The following is a 26,261-nucleotide window of genomic DNA, read 5'->3' on the forward strand; positions in this document are numbered from 1 at the left end:
CACCTCTGCTACATCTCTCAATGCTCTGCTCCAAGGAGAACAATCCAGCTTCTCCAGCCAGGGTACGTCTGAGTTTTTCTTCCCCCATCTCCTCTCCACTAATAGGTGCTCCGTAGACCATGCCCATAAGGTGATTGCTCTCTCACTGACTTCTATTATAAACCCAATCCATTTTTGGTTTTAACAGCAGCTGGTTTATTCTTCTACTGCCAATGTGTTTTCATTAGTGTGGTGTTGCCAAAACTAAGTGATCTGACAACCAAAGAATCAGACAGAGGTTTATCGCCCAGCCACATCCAGAACTGAATGTGTTAGCGAATAAACAGCCAGCTCCTGTGTGATGAAGCAACAGCAGAGCCCATCACACGAGTACACAAGGGTGATGTGCCAAATTAGATATCCATCTCTGCCTCCTCCTGATGGCCCTATAAAGATATTTACATGATATCAAGAAACAACTGATGTAGCAAAAGCCGTGAAAACACATCAGCATTCATACTGAAGACTTGCACTGTACCTGATGTCTTCTAATGTCACTGTACCTGATGTCTTCTAATGTCACTGTACCTGAACATCTTGGTCAACTGGATGAAAAAGTCAGATTAATCCAATCCCACTAATTGCCATTTCGTCTACACTTAAATAATCAGCAAATGACAAAAAAATGACATCAACTACAAATGAGGAACACTGTCAATTCAAACTGGACTCCTAATTTACAAAAAAATTACCACTCCGTCACTTTACCAAAAGCTCCAAGTGATAGAACCCAACACGATTCAAGCCTGCGCGTGCAGTCCTGCCAAAGCCAATAGTCTGCCCTCGCCACGTGACATGCGCAATGTGCCCGCGCCACGTGACGTGCGCAATGTGTTTGTGCCAACAGCATCTTCAGCCCGAAAGGTTTCTGGGTCAGTTCTCTGGGACCATTCCCAGGTCTGGTGATGTGCTCCTACTTACTTCCCACTAACCTACTCTGCACGACTCAGCTTGGTTCCTCTGGAATCATTCGGCTCTAGACCTTGGTACAGTTTTTTTCTGCAAATAGGGGCAAAAGGGCAAAGACTGAGGAGTGAAATCAGAATGCCCCCTCTTGACAAGGTGCATTACATCCAGTGTGGTCCGGCACAGTAGTGTAGTAGTTAGCGTAACGTTTTACAGCGCTAGCGACCCAGGTTCAACTCCAGCCACTGTCTGTAAGGAGTTTGTACGTTCTCCCCGTGTCTGCGTGGGTTTCCTCCGGGTGCTCCAGTTTCCTCTCACATTCCAAAGATGTACGGGTTAGGAAGTTGTGGGCGTGCTATGTTGGCGCCGGAAGTGTGGTGACACTTGTGAGCTGCCCCCAGAACACTCTATGCAAAAGATGCATTTCACTGTGTGTTTCGATGTACATGTGACTAATAAAGATATCTTATCTGCTGGCTAATAACATTGATCTCAATGGAAACAGAGAGGACCACACTCCGCTGGCTGGAGTCTGACTTTACTCAAAGGAAAATGGCTGTTGTTTTTTTGGAGCTGGGCCTCAGTTAAACATTTTGCATAAAAAGATGACCAACGGAGAGTCTACCCGTCTCCCCTTCATCTTTAAAACATTGCCATCACCAAATTCACTACCACCAGTAGCCTGAGCAGTCACTGTTGATCACAAACTCAGTCAGTCACATAAATGCAGTGGTTACAAGAGGTCGGAATCTGCATATTTTTTTGGTACCCGGATTTAACTCCTGACGCCATTTGAAAGGTACGCCAGAAGTCATGTAGCATTCTCCTCCTTGGATGAATGCAACTCCACCAAAACCACCTTGACTCCCATTAACATCCTAGAACCTTTCACCTAAAGTGCACTGGGGGACTTTCACCACATGGACAATAGCAGCTAATCTGGAGTTTCCCACCATCTTCTCAAGGTGAGTTAGGTACAGGCAATGAATATTGGCATCATTGGGATTAATTGCCTGTGAATAAAAACAAAATACAGCTCATTTCCCCTCATTATTTATTACGAACACACAAACATAAGGCACAGAAGCAGGGTAGGAGATTCAGTTCCATTTGCCTGTCCTCCATTCAATAAGATCAGGGCTGGTCTCTGCTTCAGCAACACTTTCCTGTACTAACCCTGCATCCCTTGCCCTCTTGTATTAAGAGTACAATCCTTGGTTCTGGAGCCTGCAGCCAGGGAAATCATCATCCTTGAATCTACCTTGACAAAACCCCTGGTCCGATCATGGTCTCAACCAACAATAGATCAGCCACGAATTATATTGAATGGTGGAGCAGTTCAATGGGCCACAGTGTGTGTTCCTGCTCCTGTTTCTTACATTCTGACATGTGTGCTCGATGTTTGCAACTGCCGACCCCCAACAATGTGAGCCTGCCACTGCAAACAAAAATGTAACAAGAGGATCAGGGGTCAGAGGTCTGATCAACAGGAGTGGATCAGTAGGTAAGGAGAGAAGGATTAGCCTTGAAAAATGCAAGGGAGGTATGGGGCCAACCTTAGTCTGTGCCAATCTGACACTGCTACAAAGATGACCATCACACCCAGGATAATTTTGGTCTTATTTTCTCCACAGCGATTAGAACATTGGCAATGGTATCATTCAGTTTGGATCTGATCAGAAATCTCATCAGCTGCACGAGCAGGGTAACCCCAGACTGAATTTTCAGGGCCACAGCGTCATACAACATGGAAAAAGGCCATTTGACCCCCTGCTTCCACACCTACCAACGGGCACCCATCCATATAATCCAGTCTTCCAACACTTGGCCCATAGCCTTCTACACCTAAGTGATTCAAGTGCTCAATAAAGACACTTCTTAAATGCTGTCAGCTATTGTGCTTCCATCACTCTCCCAGACAGTGCATTTCAGGTACTCATCACTCCCTAGGTGAAAGAAGTCCCCCACACATCCCCTCTAAACCTCTTACTCCTTCCTCTGATTTTAATCTATCTCCAGGCAATGTTTCCAGCAGACCACCCTACCTGTACCCCTCAATGTTACATTCCTCAATCATGTCTCCTTTTATCCCTCTCTTCTCCAAAGAGAACAGACCCAGTCTCTCCACATAACTGAGACGCTCCATCCCAGGCACCATCCTGGTGAACTTCCTCTGCACCCTCTCCAGCACCATAACATACATCCTACAGGGTGATATGAATCCGTCAGAAAAGCAGGCATATCAACCTTCCTACCATCTAACTGTAGGTTGAAAAATCTTTTTTTGCCTTATTCCTTGACAGAGTAGTTAAATCACCCAATGTTAACTTTGTGTAAACTGTCAAACTTAGCCAAACGCAGTTTATCTCAAAGTTTTATTGGCTCATTTACAATTCCACAAAATATAAAACAAAATAAGGGCCAAGGGTTTTGGCAACAAAAGTTGTTCCAACAAGAGTTGTGAAACACCTCTTTATCCCAGTGCCATTGTGCACATCAGTGTTTGCAATTATAACATATTGTATGGTTTTAATTTAACATAATACACCTTATAAAAATAGAAATGTGTTGCCAGGATACACCGTTAAAAGCCTTTGTAGGAACGGCATCGATATAAAACGTAACTCTGAACACTGATCAATCAGCATTCCTACCTCATCAGTTTGAAGATGTCAAAAATGCATATTCAGCAAGGAAGAGGTCGTGTGTTTGAGTGACAGGCAAGTTGTAAACACTAAATTAAGATTTCCATGAAAAACAAACTTCACCAGTTATTTGGATGAGGATAAATGTCAATTTTCACTTTGGAAAAATATAGTTCTTGTACACGATCCAGAAAAATACTGTAAAGGTTGCAGCGATAAATTATGCAGAACAATTATATAATACCACCAAGCCTCCAGTGTTATTTTTCTCAAATGGGAAGAAATACTTTAATAGGTAAAAGAAAGCTGTTTGGAATTTCTTCTGCTCCTGAATTGGAGCACCAATGCAGCATCGTACAGTTCATTGCTGCCCACTCATGCCAGGGCAGCCGAAGTGTACTTTAGATTACAAATCCTGTGCAAAAGGGCAGGCACGTTTTCATTGACCAACTTGATTATATATGCAAAGCAGCATGGATCCTGACAATGAAACATGAGGAGCAGGTACCACCCACAAAATGGCACCAACCACAAAGCCACAGCGCTACCTCAAGGGGTGGTCTGGAACGGCAAACAGAGAAGCAGTGGTAGGAAGGGCAGGAGGTGACCACTGAGGTATATTCATGATGGGATTCATTTAGATAAAGAAGCAATGATGGAGATACTGAAGCAACAAAAATTGTGTCTCCTCAAAAAGAACGCTGAAATGAATTGGGCACGGACAAACAGCCTGCTTCCGTGCCGCACAGCTCTACGACTCCGCAATAGTCACAACTACACCTCCCATGTGCTTGCTCAGCTGCAATCCTTAGAACTCTCAGACAACAACTCAGATACACATGCACATATGCACACATGGACACACACACAAATAAGCAAGTATGACAATCATGTAGCACAGAGCTGAAGAGACTAGGTTAAAGAGGTATACTTCACAAAGAAACATTTGGCACCCGAGGGTTGCAGTCAGGGACCAGGCAAAGCAATCTCCTGTACCATGTCATTGCACCAGGGGGCTTGGACAAGGACCAAGATTAGGAAGCGTACTATGCTGCTACACTGGATGCATTTGCATAGCCAATTACTTGGCAGATTGTCCAATTTGCCTAAATGATTTAAAGGGATTATAAGAAGCATGAAGGACTCTGTCTTCAATCATGTGCACAAACACCAGGAACACACCATTTCCTCACTGGAAGTGGGACAGATTTATACAGGTTTCTGTTTCCATTCAAAACCTTTGTGCCTTTGGAATCTCAAACCAAGCCAATCATAGCTCTGCTTTACTGCCACCCAGGTGCAGATTGTTGCCATGACAAAAGAGGTTCCACCTGGGAACAGGAGCAAATAAAAGAAGCTGCTGGAAGAACTCAGTGGGTCACGCAGCATCTGTGGAGGCAACGGGAGATGCTGGTGGGACTGGAAAAGGAACGCAGGGAGTAGACTACCTGAAATTGGAAGACTCAATGCTCATACCATTGGGCTGCAGGCTACCCAAGCAGAATAAGGTGCTCTTCTTGTTGGGCCACACCGTGACAGTGGAGAAGGCAGAGGACAGACAGTGTGGGAATGGGAAGGGGAGTTGGTGATATACAACGAGAACCTCAGGGTGGCTACTGCAGACAGGGCTCAGGTGCTCTGCAAATCAGTCATCTAGTGGTGCTGGGTTTCAGCAATGTAGAGAAGGCAACATCATGAGCATCGAGTGCGGCACAGCCGGCTGGAGGAGGTGCAGGTGAATGGCTCTCCAGGTCCCTGAGTGGTGGTGAGAGGAGGTGTAGGGAACAAGTGTTGTACCTCCTCTGGTTGCAGGGGAAAGTGTCAGGAACAGCGAGGTGTGAGTACATCAGGGAGTCATGGAAAGAGTGGTCCCTGCAGGGAAGCAGAAAGGTGGGGGGGAGAAGGGATGATGTGGTGGGAGCTGGCGGAAGCGGCGAAGGACTTGATGCGGAGACTAGCGGGGTGAAACGCGAGGACCGGGGAACCCTGCAGAGGTGGGGTGGGCGAGTGGTGAGAACAGACACATGGGTAATGGAGGAGATGCTCATCTCACATCACCCATCTGCCTGGGATCCTTCTCCCAACGCACAGGAACATTGGATTTTCCTCTTTCAGATAGCCCACTCCCAGTCTTCCTTCCCTTCTCCCACCAGTCCACCCAGGGCCTCTCTCCCCCTGTTCCTTTTCCATTCCTTCCCCTCACCCCGCCACCTGGACTCATCACCTTACTCCACCTCGTGCCATCTGTCCATCACCCACACACCTAGGTTTCTTCTGCCTTGGTTCATGTCTCCTACCCCTTCCCCTGCTGGTTCCACCTGCCCATCGTCCCTCCCTTGTCTGGTTCTGGTCTCGCCTATCACCCTCTGCCTCTACACTTCCCCTTCCTCCATCCTCCTGCTCTTGTGTTTCCACCCGTCAGCAGTCTCTGTCTCAACAGTCCCCCCGTCCCTCCACCAACCAGCTCCCTTTACCCTCTGCCCACCCCCCCCCAATCTGGTTCCATCTCTGACCCACCAGCCTCGGTCTCACCCCTTCCTCTCACTTCTATATACTGACCATCTCAGTCCTGGTGCAGGGTCTTGACTCAGTTTATTTTTTGCTCCAGATGCCGGCACCTGCAGTTGCTTGCGTTTCCACCAGGGAACAGATTGTTATGAGCCTGGAGGGGACTTCTCATCTCAAGAAGCAGAGAGGTTCCATCTGGAAGGAGAATGTTCTCAACTGGAAACAGATTGCAGTAGTGTGTGAACAGAGATCTGACAACCAAAGACCTTGGTTAGCCTCAGGAAGCAGACTCCTGTGAAGCAGGGTTTGGTTACTGATGTTGTCACAGGTCTGGAGACATTGAAGGCAGTTGTGTGATCAAAATTACAACCAATAAACTGCTGGTCATGGGTACGTTCCACAGGCGTTGTGGAGCGTGGAAGTTCCATCGTCCCTCAGGGTGTCTGCTCTATAATCAGCAAACATAGTCTACAGCCTCTATGGGAAAGTGCTGCAGCTCCTTTTGATCAACTACCTCTGACATGGGTGTGAACATCACCAACCGCCTGTCCTGGACAAATCACGTAGATGCCACGGCCAAGAAAGCTCACCAGCGCCTCTACTTCCTCAGGAGGCTAAAGAAATTTGGTTTGTCCCCTTTGACTCTCACCAACTTTTACCAATGCACCATAGAAAACATCCTATCTGGATGTATCACAGCTTGGTACAGCAACTGCTCTGCCCAGGACCACAAGAAACTGCAAAACGGACACCAGCCTCCCCTCTTTGGGCTCTGTCTCTACCTCTCGTTGTCTTGGTGTAGCAGCCAGCATAATCAAAGACCCCACCCACCCGGGACATTCTCTCTTCTCTCCTCTTCCATCGGGTAAAAGATACAGGTGCCTGAGGGCACCTACCACCAGACTTAAGGACAGCTTCTATCCCACTGTGATAATACTATTGAACGGTTCCCTTATACAATGAGATGGACTATGACTTCACGATCTACCTTGTTGTGACCTTGCACCTTATTGCACTGCATTTTCTCTGTAGCTGTGATACTTTACTCTGTACTGTTATTGTTTTTACCCGTACTACGTCAGTGCACTCTGTACTAACTCAATGTAACTGCACTGTGTAATGAATTGACCTGTACAATCTGTTTCTAAGACAAGCTTTTCACTGTACCTCGGTACAAATTACAATAATAAACCAATACATCCCTGTCCCTTAGCGGCATGGAGCAGTCTCCCAGCAGCCTGACATCAGTCACTGGGTGAGGGTAAAGGGTGAAAAGACGCACAATTCTGGTAAACCAAGCTGGAAGGCATTCACAGTTAATAAAGGCACTTTGTTTCTTAAAACATATATGGAGTTCATTTTGGTTAAATTCTTTGGCTTTGACAATTTTTTTTAATTTCAGTGATGAAGGAATCTGGAATCCTTTTAATTTCCTGCCTTCAAGGAAGAGGAAGGATTGTGGTGTTTTCAGGAACATGGTCAAATGTGTCACTAAAGTTCAGTCAGGGAGTTTCATATTTGCCCTCACGGTATTAACAGACAATCCCCTTATATTACCAGAATATGTTTGTATTACAAGATGAATGTTCCTCCCCCAAAACAGATAACTGATAAGAAGTCAAATGCAGGCATTCATTGGATGGCTGAAACTGAAGTCAGTGCTAGCTGTGCATCCATTACTGCCGAGAAAATTCAATAAGGAGTTGCTGTCATGGGAAGTCCTTCCAATCCTGTGATCCCCATTTCATTCAATTCGTAGGATGTTAAAGAGTCCTCAAGTCCCGTGTGAGGGTTCCCTTCCATGCTCCTTTCCTCCTCAAGCCTTTACAATATCATGATGCCTCAAATTTCAGTCTGTGACTACATTTGGAAGACCTTCAACAAAAATGAATATGTCAAAGCATCCTACCATCTTCTCTGGATTGTTGGCACCAGCTCTGTATTGGACCATGATTTAGCACCCGTTAAGCAAATGATAACAAAAAAAATCTTGGCACAAGGTTGCTCTGATCAACATTTAAAGAGATGATGACACAAATGTTTCCTTGTACAGATGTGGACCAATTGCAGAGATAAGCAGCTTTGTTCTGCTTATGTTACACAGTAGACTTGGCAGTGCTCTGTCCTCAGTGGAAGTTCTCTCACTGCTCATGTTCAGCATTTTGTGAACCTCTCTCTGTGGGGAAGGATAACGGTTCTCAGTTGCATGTCCATGAGAGGCCAATTGAAATTGAACATTCACCCCTAGCAACAGCCAATAGGAACCCATTTTTTCCTGAAAACATCCTACACAAGCAGCATTCCAGGACCGACATCACTCCACATGGTTCTACTTGGCCAAAGGTGACAGGAGTAAATGGGCAAAATGATAAAAATGCCTGATCTAATTTCCCATTTCCCAAATCTCAATGAAAAGTTGCATTAAGTGTGTTCAAGTCCCTGAAAGGACTTTGTGTTGAAAAGACAGCGCTCCCCAAAATAATTTTTCAAATACATACTCTGTGTACAGTTTAGGCAGCAAGAAAAGCAGGCTAAGTAAAATGTCCAATTAACAAATTCATTGCAATCTGAGATTGACTGAATGTTTTTGGAGATAGGCCCATTCTGATCCACTTTGTATTTCACTTGATCATATGTAGGGCACACAATTTTGTCCACACCATTTCAGGAACTGTGCTTCTTTTCGGGAAGTAATAACGCTCCCTAATGCATTGTCCCAACAATATGTTGTCGGGGACACTGCCTTCTGCACTGAGACAAACAAATACAGTCCAGTGTCCAGATTTAGACAGTTAAAGAGCAGTAGAAGAAAAACAATTTGTACTTATTGATCCACATTTGGCAATAGTTCTGCAATATCGTGCTGGTTTCCGGGAATTCATTTCTCACTGCAAAATTACTTACATCTTTTATAAAATGCTCCAGGGTGGCATAAGCAATGGCAATACCATCATGAGTACTTGTGCCTCTTCCCAGCTCATCCAAGATGATCAATGAGCGAGGTGTTGCTTTCTTAATGATCTCTGCTGCTTCCGTCAGCTCTTCCATAAATGTACTTTGACCTTTGTAGATGTTGTCAGAAGCTCCCATTCTGAAAAACAAATGCATTCTTTTAGAAGAAAAATCAACATTTCCCACCAGGATCCATTTGCAATGTAAATCAAGGCATGCCTATCACTTGGTACATGAAATTAAAGTCCATTCTTCAGAGATTGTCCATATAGAGGACCCTCGGCACTCAACACAGAACGGGTCGTTAACTGACAACTTCACCTTATAATTAAATGGATTAGATCAGACCTTCTCCAAGTCTGTGCAAAACCTCTGTCAAAACTGGTCTTTGATTTCTTTCCATTTAGGTGACATTTAAAAAGGAAACAAACAATAGGAAAGCAATCAATGATGAAGTTCTAAAAAAATTTATGATTTTAATAGCGAACATTGCTCAAAACATTTCAATTATGGATGTTTACTTTCCTCATGAAGACGACAGCCCTTAGCTGTTGTGGAATCTCTGGAATACTCTGGAGACAAAGAGGAAGTAAATACATTTGTGAAAGATCAGGGAATTGAGGGCTATTGAGAACTGGCAGTGAAGAAGAGATATCTGATTCCTGCTCCTATGTTGTTATGTTCTGTAACACAGCTTGGTTTACTGAATGAACCCCAAGGAGTTAGTTGACACTCATCTCAGTCAGCTCCTCATAGCTTTACAGTCAGTCACTGCCCTGAGAGAGGAGTCCCCAGCTGTAACAACTGCCTGGTTCACCTCTCTTGCTAAACAATATAATTGTAGCTGGTTAACACCAAGCAGCACCTTTAAGCAGACTCTAGGTGATCAATGCAGACTCTAGGTGGTCAAAACACTCTGACAGATACCCAAAGGTCTCCTTTTGAGGAATAAGTGTGCTTCCATGATCAGGTAAACAAATACTTAAATGACATGAATCTCTAAGTTGTTTTATTTTGGAGATTGAAACATGGGAATGGGTACTCAACACACATTGAAATCCCAGTGGCTTTTCCAATAATCTTGCTCTGTAGTGATCACCGGCAGCAATCTACATAGTTACCACAGTTGCAACGTGTATGCCACCTACAATTACCTTGCAATCACTCACCTCGGCTGCTCTGACAGAACACTGGTGAAAGAAATTTAACTATCTTACCAGTAACCGTATCACTAACATTGTTGACTTAAATCCCTTTGAATTGGTTGCATCGACCACTGTAGCAGCCTGCACCAGCTCACTTTCACCTGTGACAGAACTTCCCAAACCCTCGCCTCTACCGCCAAAGGGAATAAGGGCAGCAGACACATTGGAACACCACGACCTGCAGGTCTCCCTCTGAGTCACACACCAGAGCAGTGATGATTTCCCTGATGATCAAGGATCAAAGTGTAACCAAATTTCTGTGGGATCCAGGTTCTCCTTTTATTCCCCAACAACAATAAAATATTGAAAGTAGTAGCTGATTATTCAAAAGGGTCACATCTCAGCCTGAAGTCCCACACCACCAGGTTCAGGAACAGCTACTTCCCTTCAACCATTCGGTTCTTGAACCAACCAGCACAACCCTAATCACTACAGTCTAGCAACACTATGACCACTCTGAACTAAAATGGACTTTGTTTTATTTTGTTCTAATTGTGTTTTCATTTAGAAATTGTGTATAATTTATGTTTATGTTTTTCTTATGAATGCTGCTCATATGATGCTCTGTGCCTGTGATGCTGCTGCAGGTTAAGTTTTTCATTGCACCTGTGCACACATGGACTTGTTTTTTTTGCTGACTTTCAAAAGCATTTCATATCAGATCACGCACATAGCGAGAAGTGGAATATTTATCCTGTTCTAACGGTGTCACTGGGTCTAAATGCAGGACACCCACCCTCCCTAATAACCTCGTGGGATATCTTCACCAGAAAAACTGCATCATTTCAAGTAATGGCGCACCGTGCCTGCTCAACGATAGTTGGGCGTAGCTAATAAACTCTGGAGACATTATAAAGTGATTACTCACAATAAACACCAATTAGCATAATGTAACAATTAGGTTGCTGGGGCAAAGGGGCAAATGTCCATTCTCTGCGCCTCTATGCTCAAGGTACAATTTTAAAGCAGGTGAAAAGAATACAGTCACTTTCATGTTAAGCAAAGATACCCAAGTACCACTTGAAAGAAATCTCATGAACTAATCTAGAGACGTTAAAAAATCCACAATGCTCCAGATGAGAACAGCTAATGATTAACAAAGAGCCTGCAACATAATCCTGCCTGTTTAAAAGAATAAAAACAACTGTTCCCATTGTAATACTGTGCGAACCGGTGAGTGAGAGGGATCAGCACACGTGCTCGTGTTGCAAACATTACGTGATGTCAGCCGAGAGCAAGTTATGCAGTCCCAGTGTCCGTTACAAGCTCTTCACTTTATTTTACCTGAGGCAGATGATGTATAAATTGTCACATTTTATCATTTTGTGTCTATTCCATTAAAGGTCTTTTGGAAATGGGAAAGACAGTGAATGCAGGCAAAACATTCTCAGAATAACGTAAATTCAGGTTTTCTTCCATTTAACAATCAGACAATAAGGTGCAGTTAGAAAGTGTTTGTTCTGGTGGGGCACAACATACATGCAAGTATTGCTCTGTGAAGCTGGTTTGGGAATGTCCATTAAAAACCTTTAATGGTCAAAATCGCCAGTGGATTCTTTTTAACCCATCCATAAAATCCATTTCATTAAGTGCTTTTACATATCCCTCCACAGAATCTGGAGTAAATAACGATATTTGTTCATTTCATCTGCAAACTTTACACAACCCACTCCCCTCATCTCCTGGTTTCGCTTGCTCACTCCCAATGTTGAGAAATTCCGATATGAGTGACTGCTTTGACCAGAGCAGTACTTCCCTTTTAAAGTATCTGCCTCAGATTCCCAACTCTTCACCAGGATCCACAAAACTCAAAACAGACATCATAGAATGACGTGGAAGATATGGTTGCAGCACGGCCTGGTACGGAGGCTCCAATGCACAGGATCGAAAAAGGCCGCAGAGGGTTGTAGACTCAGCCAGCTCCATCACGGGCACAACCCTCCCCACCATCGAGGACATCTTCAAGAGGCGGTGCCTCAAGAAGACAGCATCCGTCATTAAGGACCCTCACCACCCGGGACATGCCCTCCTTATGTTATTACCATTGGGGTGGAGGTACAGGAGCCTGAAGACCCACACTCAACGATTCAGGAACAGCTTCTCCCCCTCTGCCATCAGATCTCTGAACGGTCCGTGAACCCATGAACACTACCTCGCTATTCCTCTTTTGCACTATTTATTTTTGTAACCTACATTAATTTTTATGTCTTGCACTGTACTGCTGCCACAAAACAAGTTTCACGACATACGTCAGCGATGATAAACCTGATTCTGATTCTTCATCAGAGGCAAGTTGATAGGTTTCCTTCCCTGTCTTTGGCCTGATGCTATAAAACTTCAATCAATATTAAGAACCGCTAGGGTGACTCTATCCTGACTGGTTACAACTGTGCCATCTTCGTTGGTAGGTCCATCCTGCCAATGACTCAGGACATACATGGGAATTGTTATGGAAGAGTCCAATATAATGGCAATAAGGCATGATTCAATGAGTACAACTATGTCAGGCTGCTACCTGACTAGCCAGTGGGACAGCTCGCCCAAATTCCACACCAGAAGTTGGAGAATTCAATGCTTGTGCCATCGGTTTGTAGACACCCAGGTGGAATATGGCGTGCTGTTATTCTCCAGCTTCTGCTAAACTGCCCCCACCCCCAATCCCTTTTCTCTCCCTCTCCCGATCGACAGTTATTCCCACAGCCCCCATCACCCTTCCTTCCCCCTCCCCCACTGTTCCCATCTGCCCATCACCCACACACCCCTCCCTCCACTGTTCCCATCCGCCCATCACCCACACACCCCTCCCACTGGGTCCCCCCCCACTGTTCCCATCCGCCCATCACCCACACACCCCTCCCACTGGGTCCCCCCCCCACTGTTCCCATCCGCCCATCACCCACACACCCCTCCCACTGGGTCCCCCCCCCACTGTTCCCATCCGCCCATCACCCACACACCCCTCCCACTGGGTCCCCCCCCCACTGTTCCCATCCGCCCATCACCCACACACCCCTCCCACTGGGTCCCCCCCCCCCCCACTGTTCCCATCCGCCCATCACCCACACACCCCTCCCACTGGGTCCCCCCCCCACTGTTCCCATCCGCCCATCACCCACTGGGTCCCCTCCCCCCACTGTTCCCATCCGCCCATCACCCACACACCCCTCCCACTGGGTCCCCTCCCCCCACTGTTCCCATCCGCCCATCACCCACACACCCCTCCCACTGGGTCCCCCCCCCCACTGTTCCCATCCGCCCATCACCCACACACCCCTCCCACTGGGTCCCATCGCCCACACACCCCTCCCACTGGGTCCCCTCCCCCCCACTGTTCCCATCCGCCCATCGCCCACACACCCCTCCCACTGGGTCCCCTCCCCCCACTGTTCCCATCCGCCCATCGCCCACACACCCCTCCCACTGGGTCCCCTCCCCCCACTGTTCCCATCCGCCCATCGCCCACACACCCCTCCCACTGGGTCCCCTCCCCCCACTGTTCCCATCCGCCCATCGCCCACACACCCCTCCCACTGGGTCCCCTCCCCCCACTGTTCCCATCCGCCCATCGCCCACACACCCCTCCCACTGGGTCCCCTCCCCCCACTGTTCCCATCCGCCCATCACCCACACACCCCTCCCACTGGGTCCCCTCCCCCCACTGTTCCCATCCGCCCATCGCCCACACACCCCTCCCACTGGGTCCCCTCCGCCCATCGCCCACACACCCCTCCCACTGGGTCCCCTCCCCCCACTGTTCCCATCCGCCCATCGCCCACACACCCCTCCCACTGGGCCCCCCCCCCCACTGTTCCCATCCGCCCATCACCCACACACCCCTCCCACTGGGTCCCCTCCCCCCACTGTTCCCATCTGCCCATCACCCACACACCCCTCCCACTGGGTCCCCTCCCCCCACTGTTCCCATCTGCCCATCACCCACACACCCCTCCCACTGGGTCCCCTCCCCCCACTGTTCCCATCCGCCCATCGCCCACACACCCCTCCCACTGGGTCCCCTCCCCACTGTTCCCATCCGCCCATCACCCACTGGGTCCCCTCCCCCCACTGTTCCCATCCGCCCATCACCCACACACCCCTCCCACTGGGTCCCCCCCCCACTGTTCCCATCCGCCCATCACCCACACACCCCTCCCACTGGGTCCCCTCCCCCCACTGTTCCCATCTGCCCATCACCCACACACCCCTCCCACTGGGTCCCCTCCCCCCACTGTTCCCATCTGCCCATCACCCACACACCCCTCCCACTGGGTCCCCTCCCCCCACTGTTCCCATCTGCCCTCCCTTGATTCCAGGCTCCACTTTCTTCTCCTACCGGATTCCACCATCTTCAGCCGTTTGCCACTACCACTTGTCACCTCCCAGCTTATGGCACCATTCCCACCCTCCCCTCCTCCATCTGCCCATCACCCCCCTCACCTGGATCCACCCATCACCTGCCAGCTCTAGCTCCACCCCTTCCCCCCCATTTTATACTGGCTACCTCCAGTCTAGATGCAGGGTCTCGACCCAACAACGTCAACTGTCCATTTCCCTCCACAGATGCTGCCTGACCTGCTGAGTTCCTGCAGCAACTTGTGCTTTGCTCCAGATCCCAGCATCTGCAGTCTCTTGTGTGTCCAGGTGTGGAGATTGATTAAGTGATGATATTTCTTGAGGTGACAATTGCTTCATGAATTTAGGTTTTTCTAGTTTTGGCAATTTCCTGCTGGGTGGTGAAACTCCTCTGCTCAAAGAACCTGATGTACCCAGCTCCAATACACCTCCCCTGATCCGTGCCCATTCTCTCCCGAGGTGCTTCACTGTCATTGCCACTGATGTCTTCAACGGGATTCATAACCATGGAGGACGTTCCTACATCCGACAGATCACAGATGCTTTAGTGTCACAATTCGTCTACTGCACAATACAGTCTTCACACAGGTCACCATATCAGAACAATTCCTCTGCTCCGCACTTCTCGTCTGAAATTGTAAAGCTTTACAAGGGGTCTTCATTCACAGAGCTGTCAAACATGGTGTCAGAGCAGCAAGTTCCAGATACCAACCATTCTCTTCCAGGATTAAATTCCATCTGCCAATGCTCTACCCAATCTTCCATCTACTCTATCCCCTGTTCTTGCCTCAGACAGCTGCATCACCCACGCTTGGGTCATCCACACACTTACTATTCCAATGTCCTACAAAAACAAGGGTCCCAGCACCGATCCCTGCAGTACACCACTAGTCACAGACCTCCAATCAGAAAAACATCCTTCCACCACCATCACCTAGCCAAGTTTGAATCTAATTACCAGATCCCACGTGCCTTAAACTTCTGGACCAGCCTACCATGCAGGACTTAGTCAAGTGCCTCACTAAAGTCCATATAGACAATGCCTACAACCCTGCCTTCATCAATCTTCTCAGTTACCTCCTCAAGAAACTCAGTCAATTTAATGAGACAAGATTTCCTTCACACAAAGCCATGCTGACTATCCCCAATCAGCCCCTGACTTTCCAAATGTACACAAATCCTGTGCCTTAGGATTTTCCCCAATAATTTTCCTACCACTGACGTAAGACTCACCAGCCTATAGTTACCTGGCTTATTTCTGCTGCCCTTCTTAAGTTAAAGAACAACATCAGCTACCCTGTCGTCTTCTGGCACCTCACCTGTGACTAACGAAGATGCAAACATTTCCTCGAGGCCTCAGCCACCTCCTCCCTCATTTCCCATAGCAACCTGGCATAGATCTCATCCGACCTTGGGGATTTGTCAATTCTTATACATCCCATGACAGCTAACACCTCCTTCCTTCTTAATACTGAACTGCTCCAGATCATCCATGTACCTATCCCTGAATTCACTATCATCCACGTCCTACTTGGTGAATACAGAAGTATTCATTAATGACTCAACAACGTTGCCTGGCTCCACACACCAAATAACCCCAATAAGCCTTCAGCGCTTGAGGGGGAGCAGTCCCAATCATCACCAATAGCTTATACCCATATGGTGCAGCCACAGTTGCACCCATAACAACCATCACGCTGTCCATGGCTTCCTTCACACCAGATACAGTCTGGTCTTCCCTCCTAACAGCACCTTCCTTGAACTGCATTGCCAGAAAAGGCCTCATTCATCTGCATTATCGACTTCCACAGGAGAAAGTCTTCACCTCTCACTGTGTAAATAAATCAGTGTACTACTCTGTCTGCGGACAGCCCCTCAGCGCTTACTGTTACGTGGAAGATGCCATGCCGTAATCATTGAGTCACAATGTCACAGGGTTCATTAATCTACAACTCCTGAAGATGTTCACAGCACATAAGGAAGTGACAGCATCAATCCAGCTGGTTGCCCTCATTTTATACCCCCAGTTGTTGGCCTTTTTATCAGTAGGAATAGTTTCTCTCCATCTACTCTGTCCATTTAAATACGCCCATCAGATCTCCTCCCAACCTCCTTTATTCAAAGGAGGACAATCCCAGCTATTCATGTTTGTGCAAGCAAGACCCTCACCCCTGCAATCATTTCAGTCACATCACATCTGCACCCCCTCGAAAGGCTTTACATTTGTCTAGAGTGCAGCAGTCAGAATTGAACACAGTACTTCAGTTATGGCTGAGCCTGTGGTTTATAGGTTGATTACAGTTTCCTTGCTCTTGTGCTCTTAAGACTCTATTTATAAAGCCCAGAATCCAATTTGTTTTTTCACACCACCTTTTCCTTCTTCCCTGACACTTTCGATGAACTACGTACATATACCCCCAGATCTCACTGTTTTGTACACTTTATAGAATTACGCCACCTACTTCTCTTTCTTGCAACCTGTGTCATTGTTTTGCCTTTACACACACCAGTGTCCCAGAAACATGCAGATCATTGCTGTGGTAATGCTTAAACCCTCAAGCCCACAACCTTCGAGCTTGACTGATTTACCCACATTCACGGACCTTTGTTTAACACCAGCTTTACGTGAATCAGCCTTTGCATTAAATTTTAAAAGCTTCTCACATTGCTTTTTGAAATGATATTTCAAATGATATGACATTAGCAAAGTGAAAGCACTCCTCCTGGTTGAACACCAGATTAGCTTAATCTAATTTTTGTAGTTTTTCAGCTTTCTGCATCACTGTAATGGTCACATGCTTTCTCTCTGCACCAATCTACCCAGCATCTATCACCAGACACTTTCTGCACATCATGAAGCACAATGCTTCAAATCAGTATGGTGGCACCTATGATGTATTTTGGCAGGGATCCTGAAAAAATTCCCATTTTGGATACTTGGGCTAGAGAGCTTGCATTATACTCAACAGAAGAACGAAAGCATTGGAGGAAATGCACAGCAAAATTTCCAATACGAATGAAGAATCTGCATAACTTCAATGTGAAAGATTACTGTACTGTTGCATTAAAACAAGTTTACACTTACGGATTTCTGTCATTATTTAAAGAATCCATTGGAGCCTTCACTTCGGGAGGGTGACAGAGACAGTTGTACAACACAGAAATGGGCCCTTCAGCCCAACTCGTCCATGCTGACCGTGATGAATCTCTTCACTAATCCCATTTGCCAACATTAGACCTGAATCCCTCAATGCTTCTCCTATCCAAATACCTCTCCAAATTCCTTTCAAACATTGTAATTGTATCTGCCGCTATCACTTCCTCTGGCAGCCCGTTCCACACAACCACCACCCAAACACTTACCTGTTAGGTCGCCTTTAAATCTTTCCCCTCTCACCCTAAACCTGTGCCCTCTAGTTTTAGATTCTCTCACCCTAGGATAAAAGACTATGACTACCTACCCTATCTATGCCCCTTGATTTTATAAATCTTTGAGGTCAACTTCCCATGAGACAATGTCCAGCCCATCCAAACTTTCCTTACGAGTAAAGCCCTCCATTTCAGCCAACATCCTGGTCAATCTCTTCTGTACTCTCTCTAATGCTACCTTCCTACAGTGTGGCGACCAGAAATGTACACAATACTCCCAAGTGTGGCTGTAACAATGACTGATAAATACAATAGTAACAAATAATCTTTGCAGTGATGATGGCTGTGGCATACATAATAGATAGGACAATAGAAGTTAATAACCATTTTCCTAAATGGACTGGCATTCATTTCAAAAATTCTAGTCTCTAATTTTAATGGCCAGAAATGCAAATACGACTTTGACATAAGAAACCATCATAGGATGCAGACATACCATTGACTAAAACATTTGACTGCACTGAGGTAATTCAATGTTCTGGGAATTGTAGAACGAATATTGCCAAAGGATGTAATTAAAACGCCACTCCCCATGGTACCTTCAGAATAATGTTTGTACAAATTCTTTGCATTTGAATTCCAAACGAGCATTATCTCTAGCGCACAGGGACATCTGTGCAGTGAAGATCAAAAGATTTTAAATGCTGCTGTTTGGGGGAAATGGTACAACCAAGCCAAGCATCTGAAAGGTCCCGGCCAGGTCAGTGAAAGCGAAAATAGAAGCAATCAGTGATATTATTGCTAAAGAACAAAGTCACATTAGCACTCAAGTGGAAACCAGCCTAGTACTGGGGAGATGGAAATAAAATCAGGAGAAAGTGTTATGGCAGATCATAAATTAGTGCTGACAGTTATACCTTCCACTTCATTTCCTGGTAATAGTGTGATCCCAAGGCTACTACAATCCTTTTGTACAAGGCCACAAGCTACTACTTTGTATTTTTTTTCACAATTGGCATCAAAGATTTGCATCGACTCTTCTAGCTGAAGCCAGAAATTGGTGGAAATGCACAGGAAGTTCTGGTTGGCACAGTTTAAAAGGTAAATAAGATTCAGAATATTCATTGGAAGAACAAAGGGTCTGGTTAAAGGAAATGTTTGCAAACAGAAGGCTGTTAGAGCATAAAATATTTTACCTCCAGCAGCTGTTTGATAACACATTTAAAAGGAAGTTGGACATGTCTTTGATGAGAACATAAACGTTATAGACCAAAGCCAGAGAATTGAGACTACCGTGAGCCATGTGTGCAGAGGCACTGAAGCTTGAATGGCCTCATTTTGCAGAGTAAGGTTTATGTAAAAAGGGAAAATGGAGTATGGTCCATTAGCAACTGCAGCACCTTGATAAACAACACTTCTGATGAAAGGTTGTAGTCATGAAATGTGAAATTGGTTTCTCTCTGTATGGATACTGTCTGCCTTTGACTATTTCCAGCACTTTTCATTTCATTTTGATGCACATCCTTCAGTTGTTGGTGATATTTTAAAAAAATGTTTCACTTTCACTCTTCTGTCAAGTTACAGGTTACTTCCACGTGCTGTTGTATGTTAACTGTTTTTTAAAAAAAAATGTAGTGATAGCCCAATATCCGAAGACAAAGCAATTTTAAATATCCATTGTACCAAACTATACTCAAGGTTTTACTCACTAGACGTAAAAAGCTTCAGCTTTCACAGTTGAAAGAAACAAGGTTTGTTGGCAAAGCTGGCTTGTGTAAGGTGTTGACAGAGGCCCCAGTGGGAGGTGCAAATCTACAGAGCAGATACAGGCCAATTGGTTCAATCCAGCTTTTATACCCCACACAGACCTCTTCCGCCCCATCCCACCTTTCCCCTTGTATATTTATCTGGTCTCCCCTTCACATGCATCTAAGCTATTTCCTCAACCACCAAAGAAATTAAGAAACTTGGCATGTCCCCTTTGACCTTCACCAATTTTTAATCGATGTACTATAGAAAGAATCCTATCCGGATGCATCATGGCTTGGTATGGCAACTGTTCTGCCCAGGATCACAAGAAACTGCAGAGAGTTGTGGACACAGCTCAGCACATCACGGAAACCAGCCTCCCCTCCATAGACTCTGTCTATACTTCTCACTGCCTTGGTAAAGCAGCCAGCATAATCAAAGACCCCACCTGCCCCAGACATTCTCTCTTCTGCCCCCTCCCATCAGGCAGAAGGTACAACAGCCTGAAAGCACATACCACCAGGCTCAATGACAGATTCTATCCCGCTGTTATAAGACTACTGAACGGTCCCCTAGAACAATAAGATGGACTCTTGACCTTACAATCTACCTCGTTATGGCCTTGCACCTTATCGTCTGCCTGCACTGCACTTTCTCTAACTGTTACACATCATTCTGCATTCTGTTATTGTTTTACCCTGTACTACCTCAATGCACTGTGTAATGAATTGATCTGTATGAACGGTTTGCAAGACAAGTTTTTCACTATACCTTGGTACATGTGACAATAATAAACTAATTTACCACTACTATAGTAATGTGTTCTACATAATTAGCCCATTGAGTTGAGAAGCTTTTCTCTACTAAATACATCATTGATTATATTCATTTTGTTCTGCCCCACATGGGAGTATTTCCTCTGAGCCTGCTCTGTCACACTATCACTTTCTTAAAGACCTTCCTTGGGTCATCACACAGCTCTCTTGTTTCTAGAGAAAGGGGTCCCAAATGGTTCATCCCTTCTTGGTCAGCCCCGTAAATGGTCTTGGTTCAGGTATTGTACTTGCAAACACTTTTGCACCCATTCTACTTTTTTAAGAAAGCAGTTTCTCATTCCACAATTCTGAATCAACCACTGGAAGGAGACTGTGTAACCAAGAACCTGGAAGCTCTGAGTTTATTATCTGATAAGCCAGGCTAATACTTAGCAAATCTATAATCCGCTGGATTCTACAGTCATGTCAGTCCCCATAAGAACACAGCTTCAGGAACAGCAGAATATTAAAATGAGCGATTTCCTTTCAATATAAAGACAAAGCAACTGAAACATATTTATTACTCGATAAAGCTATGAAAAAATTAGATAACATTTACCAATAAAACACAGAAATATAACAAGCAACTTCCATAATTAATCCTCTTCTAAAACACAGCCTCCAGAATATAAAGTTGCTGTTATGCCAAAATTGCCCCTTGTCCATCAAGCTCTGGTCATGGAACCGACCAAGCTTCGGAGATCAATAGGCAGGAGAAGTGCAGCAGGTCCATCAAATCTGCTCGCACCATGCTGTCTGAGCACTTTCTCCAATTACCCACACCATGTGCAAGTTGCTGGCAGGCATTGCCCATCCCAATTGTCCCTGACAGGACTGAACCACATTGGGAGGTCTGGAGTCACATATAGGCCAGGCTGGGCAAGGTTAGCTGATTTCCTTCTCTTAAGGATGTTAGTGACTCAGATGGCTTTTAACCATGATCCATAGTTTCATGGCCACTATGCCAGCTTTTTAGAGTCATAGTCTTACAGCACAGAAACAGGCCCTTCGGCCCAACTCGTCCATGCCGACTGTGTTGCCCAACAAGCTGGTCCCATCTGCCCGCGTTTGGCCCACAGCTCTCTAAACCTCTCCTATCCATGGACTTATCTAGATGGCTTTTAAACGTTGCTAATGTGCCTGCCTCAACCACTATTTCCGGCAGCCCATTCCAAATACGCACCACCCTTTGCGTGAAGAAGCTGCCCCTGATGTCCCTTTTAAATCAGAATCAGGTTTATTATCACTGACGTATGATGTGAAATGTGTTGTTTTGCGGCAGCAGTACAGTGCAAAGACAGAAAAATTACTATAAATTACAAAATAAATGAATAGTGCAACAAAAAAGGAATAACAACAGTAACAGTAAGGGTGGGGAGAGCAGCCTCGGATAACTAAGGAAATAAAAGAAGGCATCAGGCTAAAAGCTCATGCACACAAAGTCGCCAAGAGTAGTGGGAAACTGGAAGATTGGGAAAACTTTAAAAAGCAACAAAGAACCACTAAGCAAGCAATAAGGAAAGGGAAGACAGATTATGAAAGTAAACTAGCACAAAATATAAAAACAGAGAGTAAAAGATTTTATAATTATATAAAGCAGAAAAGGGTGGCTAAAGTGAACGTAGGTCCTTTGGAAGATGAGAAGGGGGAATTAATATTGGGTAATGTGGAAATGGCCAAGGCCTTGAACAACTATTTGGTGTCGTTCTTCACATGTCCAACATGCCAAGGAAAGATGTTATGGATGTGATGGGAGGTGAGGACTCGATACAATCACTATCACTAAAGAGGTATTGACTGCAGCTCCGCCTTCAATACAATAATACCAAGTAAGCTTGTCACCAGACTCCGAGACCTAAGACTCAACACCTCCCTCTGTAACTGGATCCTTGACTTTCTAACAAACAGACCGCAATCAGTGAGGATAGACAGCAATTCCTCTAGTACGATTATTCTCAACACTGGTGCACCTCAAGGCTGCGTCCTCAGCCCTCTAGTTCCTATACACTCATGACTGTGTGGCCAGATTCTGCTCTAACTCCATCTACAAGTTTGCAGATGATACCACCATTGTAGGCCGTATCTCAAACAATGATGAATCGGAGTACAGGAAGGAGATAGAGAGCTTAGTGACATGGTGTCATGACAACAACCTTTCCCTCAATGTCAACAAAACTAAAGAGCTGGTCATTGACTTCAGGAAAGGGGGCGGTGTACATACACCTGTCTACATCAATGGTGCTGAGGTCGAGAGGGTTGACAGCTTCAAGTTCCTGGGAGTGAACATCACCAACAACCTGTCCTGGACAAATCACGTAGATGCCACAGCCAAGAAAGCTCACCAGCACCTCTACTTCCTCAGGAGGCTAAAGAAATTTGGTTTGTCCCCTTTGACTCTCACCAACTTTTACCAATGCACCATAGAAAGCATCCTATCAGGATGTATCACAGCTTGGCATGGCAACTGCTCTGCCCAAGACCATAAGAAGCTGCAGAGAGTTGTGGACACAGCCCAGCGCGTTACAGACACCAGTCTCCCTTCCTTGGACTCTGTCTTTAGCTCTCGTTGCCTTGGTGAAGCAGCCAGCATAATCAAAGACCCCACCCACCCGGGACATTCTCTCTTCTGTACTCTTCCATCGGGTAGAAAATACAGGAGCCTGAGGGCACGTACCACCAGACTTAAGGACAGCTTCTACCCCACTGTGATAAGACTATTGAACGGTTCCCTTATACAATGAGATGGACTATGACCTCATGACCTCACGATCTACCTTGTTGTGACCTTACACCTTATTGCACTGCACTCTCTCCGTAGCTGTGACACTTTACTCTGCACTGTTATTGTGTTCTTTACCTGTACTATAATCAACGCACTCTGTACTAACTTGATGTAACTGCACTGTGTAATGAATTGACCTGTAAGATCGGTTTGTAAGACAAGTTAGTACAAGTGACAATAATAAACCAATACCAATACCAAGACAAGTCCCCTGGTCCTGATGGGATGCATCCAAGGGTACTGAAAGAAATGGTGGAAGTTATAGTGGATCCACTTCTGATGATTTACCAAAATTCTCTGGACTCTGGGCAGGTCCCGGCAGATTAGAAGACAGTGAATGTCACACCACTGTTCAAAAAAAGACGTAGGCAAAAGGCAGGTAACTATAGGCCAGTTAGCTTAACGTCTGTAGTTGGGAAAATGCTTGAAACTACCATTAAGGAAGAAATAGCGAGACATCTGGATAGAAATAGTTCCATCAGGCAGACACAGCATGGATTTCCTGTTTGACAAATTTACTGGAATTCTTTGAGGATATAATGAGCGCAGTGGATAGGAGGAGAACAGGTGGATGTTGTATACTTGGATTTCCAGAAGGCGTTCGATAAGGTGCCACATAAATACTTATCCATAAGATAAGGATGCATGGAGTTGGGGGTAATGTATTAGCATGGATAGGGGATTGGTTAACCAATAGAAGGCAGAGAGTTGGGATAAATGGGAGTTTCTTTGGCTGGCAATCAGTGGTGAGCGGGGTGCCACAACTGTTCACGATATACATTAACAATTCAGAAGAGGGGACTGAGTGTAGCATATCAAAGTTTGCTGATGACACTAAATTGAGTGGAAAAGCAAATTGTGCAGAGGATGCGGAGAGTTTGCAGAGTGACTGGGTGGGCAAGGGTTTAGCAGATGGAGTACAATGTTGGTAAATGCGAGGTCATCCACTTTGGAAGGAAAAATAGAAGATCAGATTATTATTTAAATTGTGAAAGATTGCAGCATGTTGTGCAGAGGGACTTGGGAGAGCTTGTGTATGAATTGCAAAAGGTTGGTTTGCAGGTGCAACAGGTTATCAAGAAGGCAAATGGAAAGTTGACCTTCATTGCTGGAGGGACTGAATTTAAGAGCAGGGGGGTTATGCTGCAACTGTACAGGGTACTGGTGAGGCCGCACCTGGAGTACTGTGTGCAGTTCTGGTCTCCTTACTTGAGGAAAGATATACTGGCTTTGGAGGTGGTGCAGAGGAGGTTCACCAGGTTGATTCCAGAGATGAGGGGGTTAGCTTATGAGGAGAGATTGAGTCACCTGGGACTATACTCACTGGAATTCAGAAGAATGAGAGGGGATCTTATAGAAACATATAAAATTATGAATGGCATAGATAAGATAGAGGCAGGAAGGTTGTTTCCACTGGTAGGTGAGAATAGAACTAGGGGATGTAGCCTCAAGATTCAGGGGAATAGATTTAGGACGGAGATGAGGAGAAACGGCTTTTCCCAGAGAGTATTGAATCTGTGGAATTCTCTGCCCAAGGAAGCAGTAGAGGCTGCCTCATTAAATATATTTAAGATACACAGTTAGATAGATTTTGCATAGTAGGGGAATTAAGGGTTATGGGGAAAAGGCAGGTAGGTGGATCTGTCCATGGCCAGATCAGCCATGATCCTATTGAATGGCAGAGCAGGCTCGACAGGCCAGATGGCCTCCTCCTGTTCCTATTTATATGTTTTTGTGTGACAAAGTCGTGTTCATGGGCCATTCAGAAATCTGATAGCGGAGAGCAAGAAGCTGTTCTTAAATCATTTAATGTGGGTCTTCAGGCTCCTGTACCTCCTTCCTGGTGGTAATAAGGAGAAGAGGGCATGTCTCGGATGGTCAAGGTCCTTAGTGATGGATGAGGCACTGCTTCTTGAAGATGTCCTCCATGGTGGGGATGGTTGTACCTATGATGGAGCTGGCTGAGTCTACAACACTCTTGAGCCTCTTGCGATCCTGTGCATTGGAGCCTCCGTACCAGGCAGTGATGCAACCAGTCAGAATGCTCTCCACTGTACATTTGTAGAAATTTGTAAGATTCTTTGGTGACATACCAAATCTCCTCAAACTTCTAATGAAGTAGAGGCACAGGCATGCCTTCTTCGTGATTGCATCAATGTGTTGAGCCCAGGATAGATCCTCTGAGATGTTGACGCCCAGGAACTTGAAGCTGCTCACCCTTTCCACCGCTGACCACTTGATGAGGACTGGTGTGTGTTCTCCTGACTTCCCCTTCCTGAAGTCCACATCAACTCCTTGGTCTTGTTGACCTCTATCAGGCTGCCCCTCAATCTCCTACGTTCCAGGGAATAAAGTCCCAGTCTGCACAACCTCTCCTTGTAACTCAGGCCCCAAATCCAGGCAACATCCTGGTAAATCTTTTCTGCACTCTGTCTGGTTTAATAACATCGTTCCTATAACAGGGTGACCAAAACTGTACACAATACTCTAAGTGAGGCCTCACCAACGTTTTATATAACTGCCAAATGCCTTCCTCACCACCCCATCTACCTGAAATGCCACTTTCAGTGAACTATGCACTTGTACTACTAGGTCCCGCTGTTCCGTAACATCCCCAAGGCCCTACGTTCACTGTACGCCCTACCCTGGTTTGACCTCCCAAAGTGCAATACCTCACATTTATCCAGATTGAAAGCCACTTACCAATTCTCAGCCCACATACTGAGCTGATCAAGATCCCCCTATAATTTTTCATAACCTTCTCCACTGTCTACAATGCTACCCATTTTGGTGTCACCTCTACAACACCAGCTATTTTAATCCAGATTTTATGGCATTAATTTTAATTCTTCAGCTATCATGGTGGGATTTGAACTCCTGTCTCATAATCAATGGCCTATACCTCCGGACACCAGTCCAATGACTAAGCATTGCATAT

At 45.7% G+C, this 26,261-nt stretch overlaps 1 protein-coding gene across 1 annotated transcript in view; it reads right to left on the reverse strand.

Moving 5' to 3' along the window:
- The window catches only part of msh3 (mutS homolog 3 (E. coli)), a 209,193-nt gene that overhangs the window by 37,104 nt on the left and 145,828 nt on the right, over positions 1-26,261 (reverse strand). The window contains 1 exon segment of the mRNA XM_052019597.1: positions 9,003-9,189. Coding sequence (XP_051875557.1) covers positions 9,003-9,189 — 187 coding nt within the window.

This window comes from Pristis pectinata, chromosome 7, assembly GCF_009764475.1.
Source record: "Pristis pectinata isolate sPriPec2 chromosome 7, sPriPec2.1.pri, whole genome shotgun sequence".
Classification (NCBI taxonomy): domain Eukaryota; kingdom Metazoa; phylum Chordata; class Chondrichthyes; order Rhinopristiformes; family Pristidae; genus Pristis; species Pristis pectinata.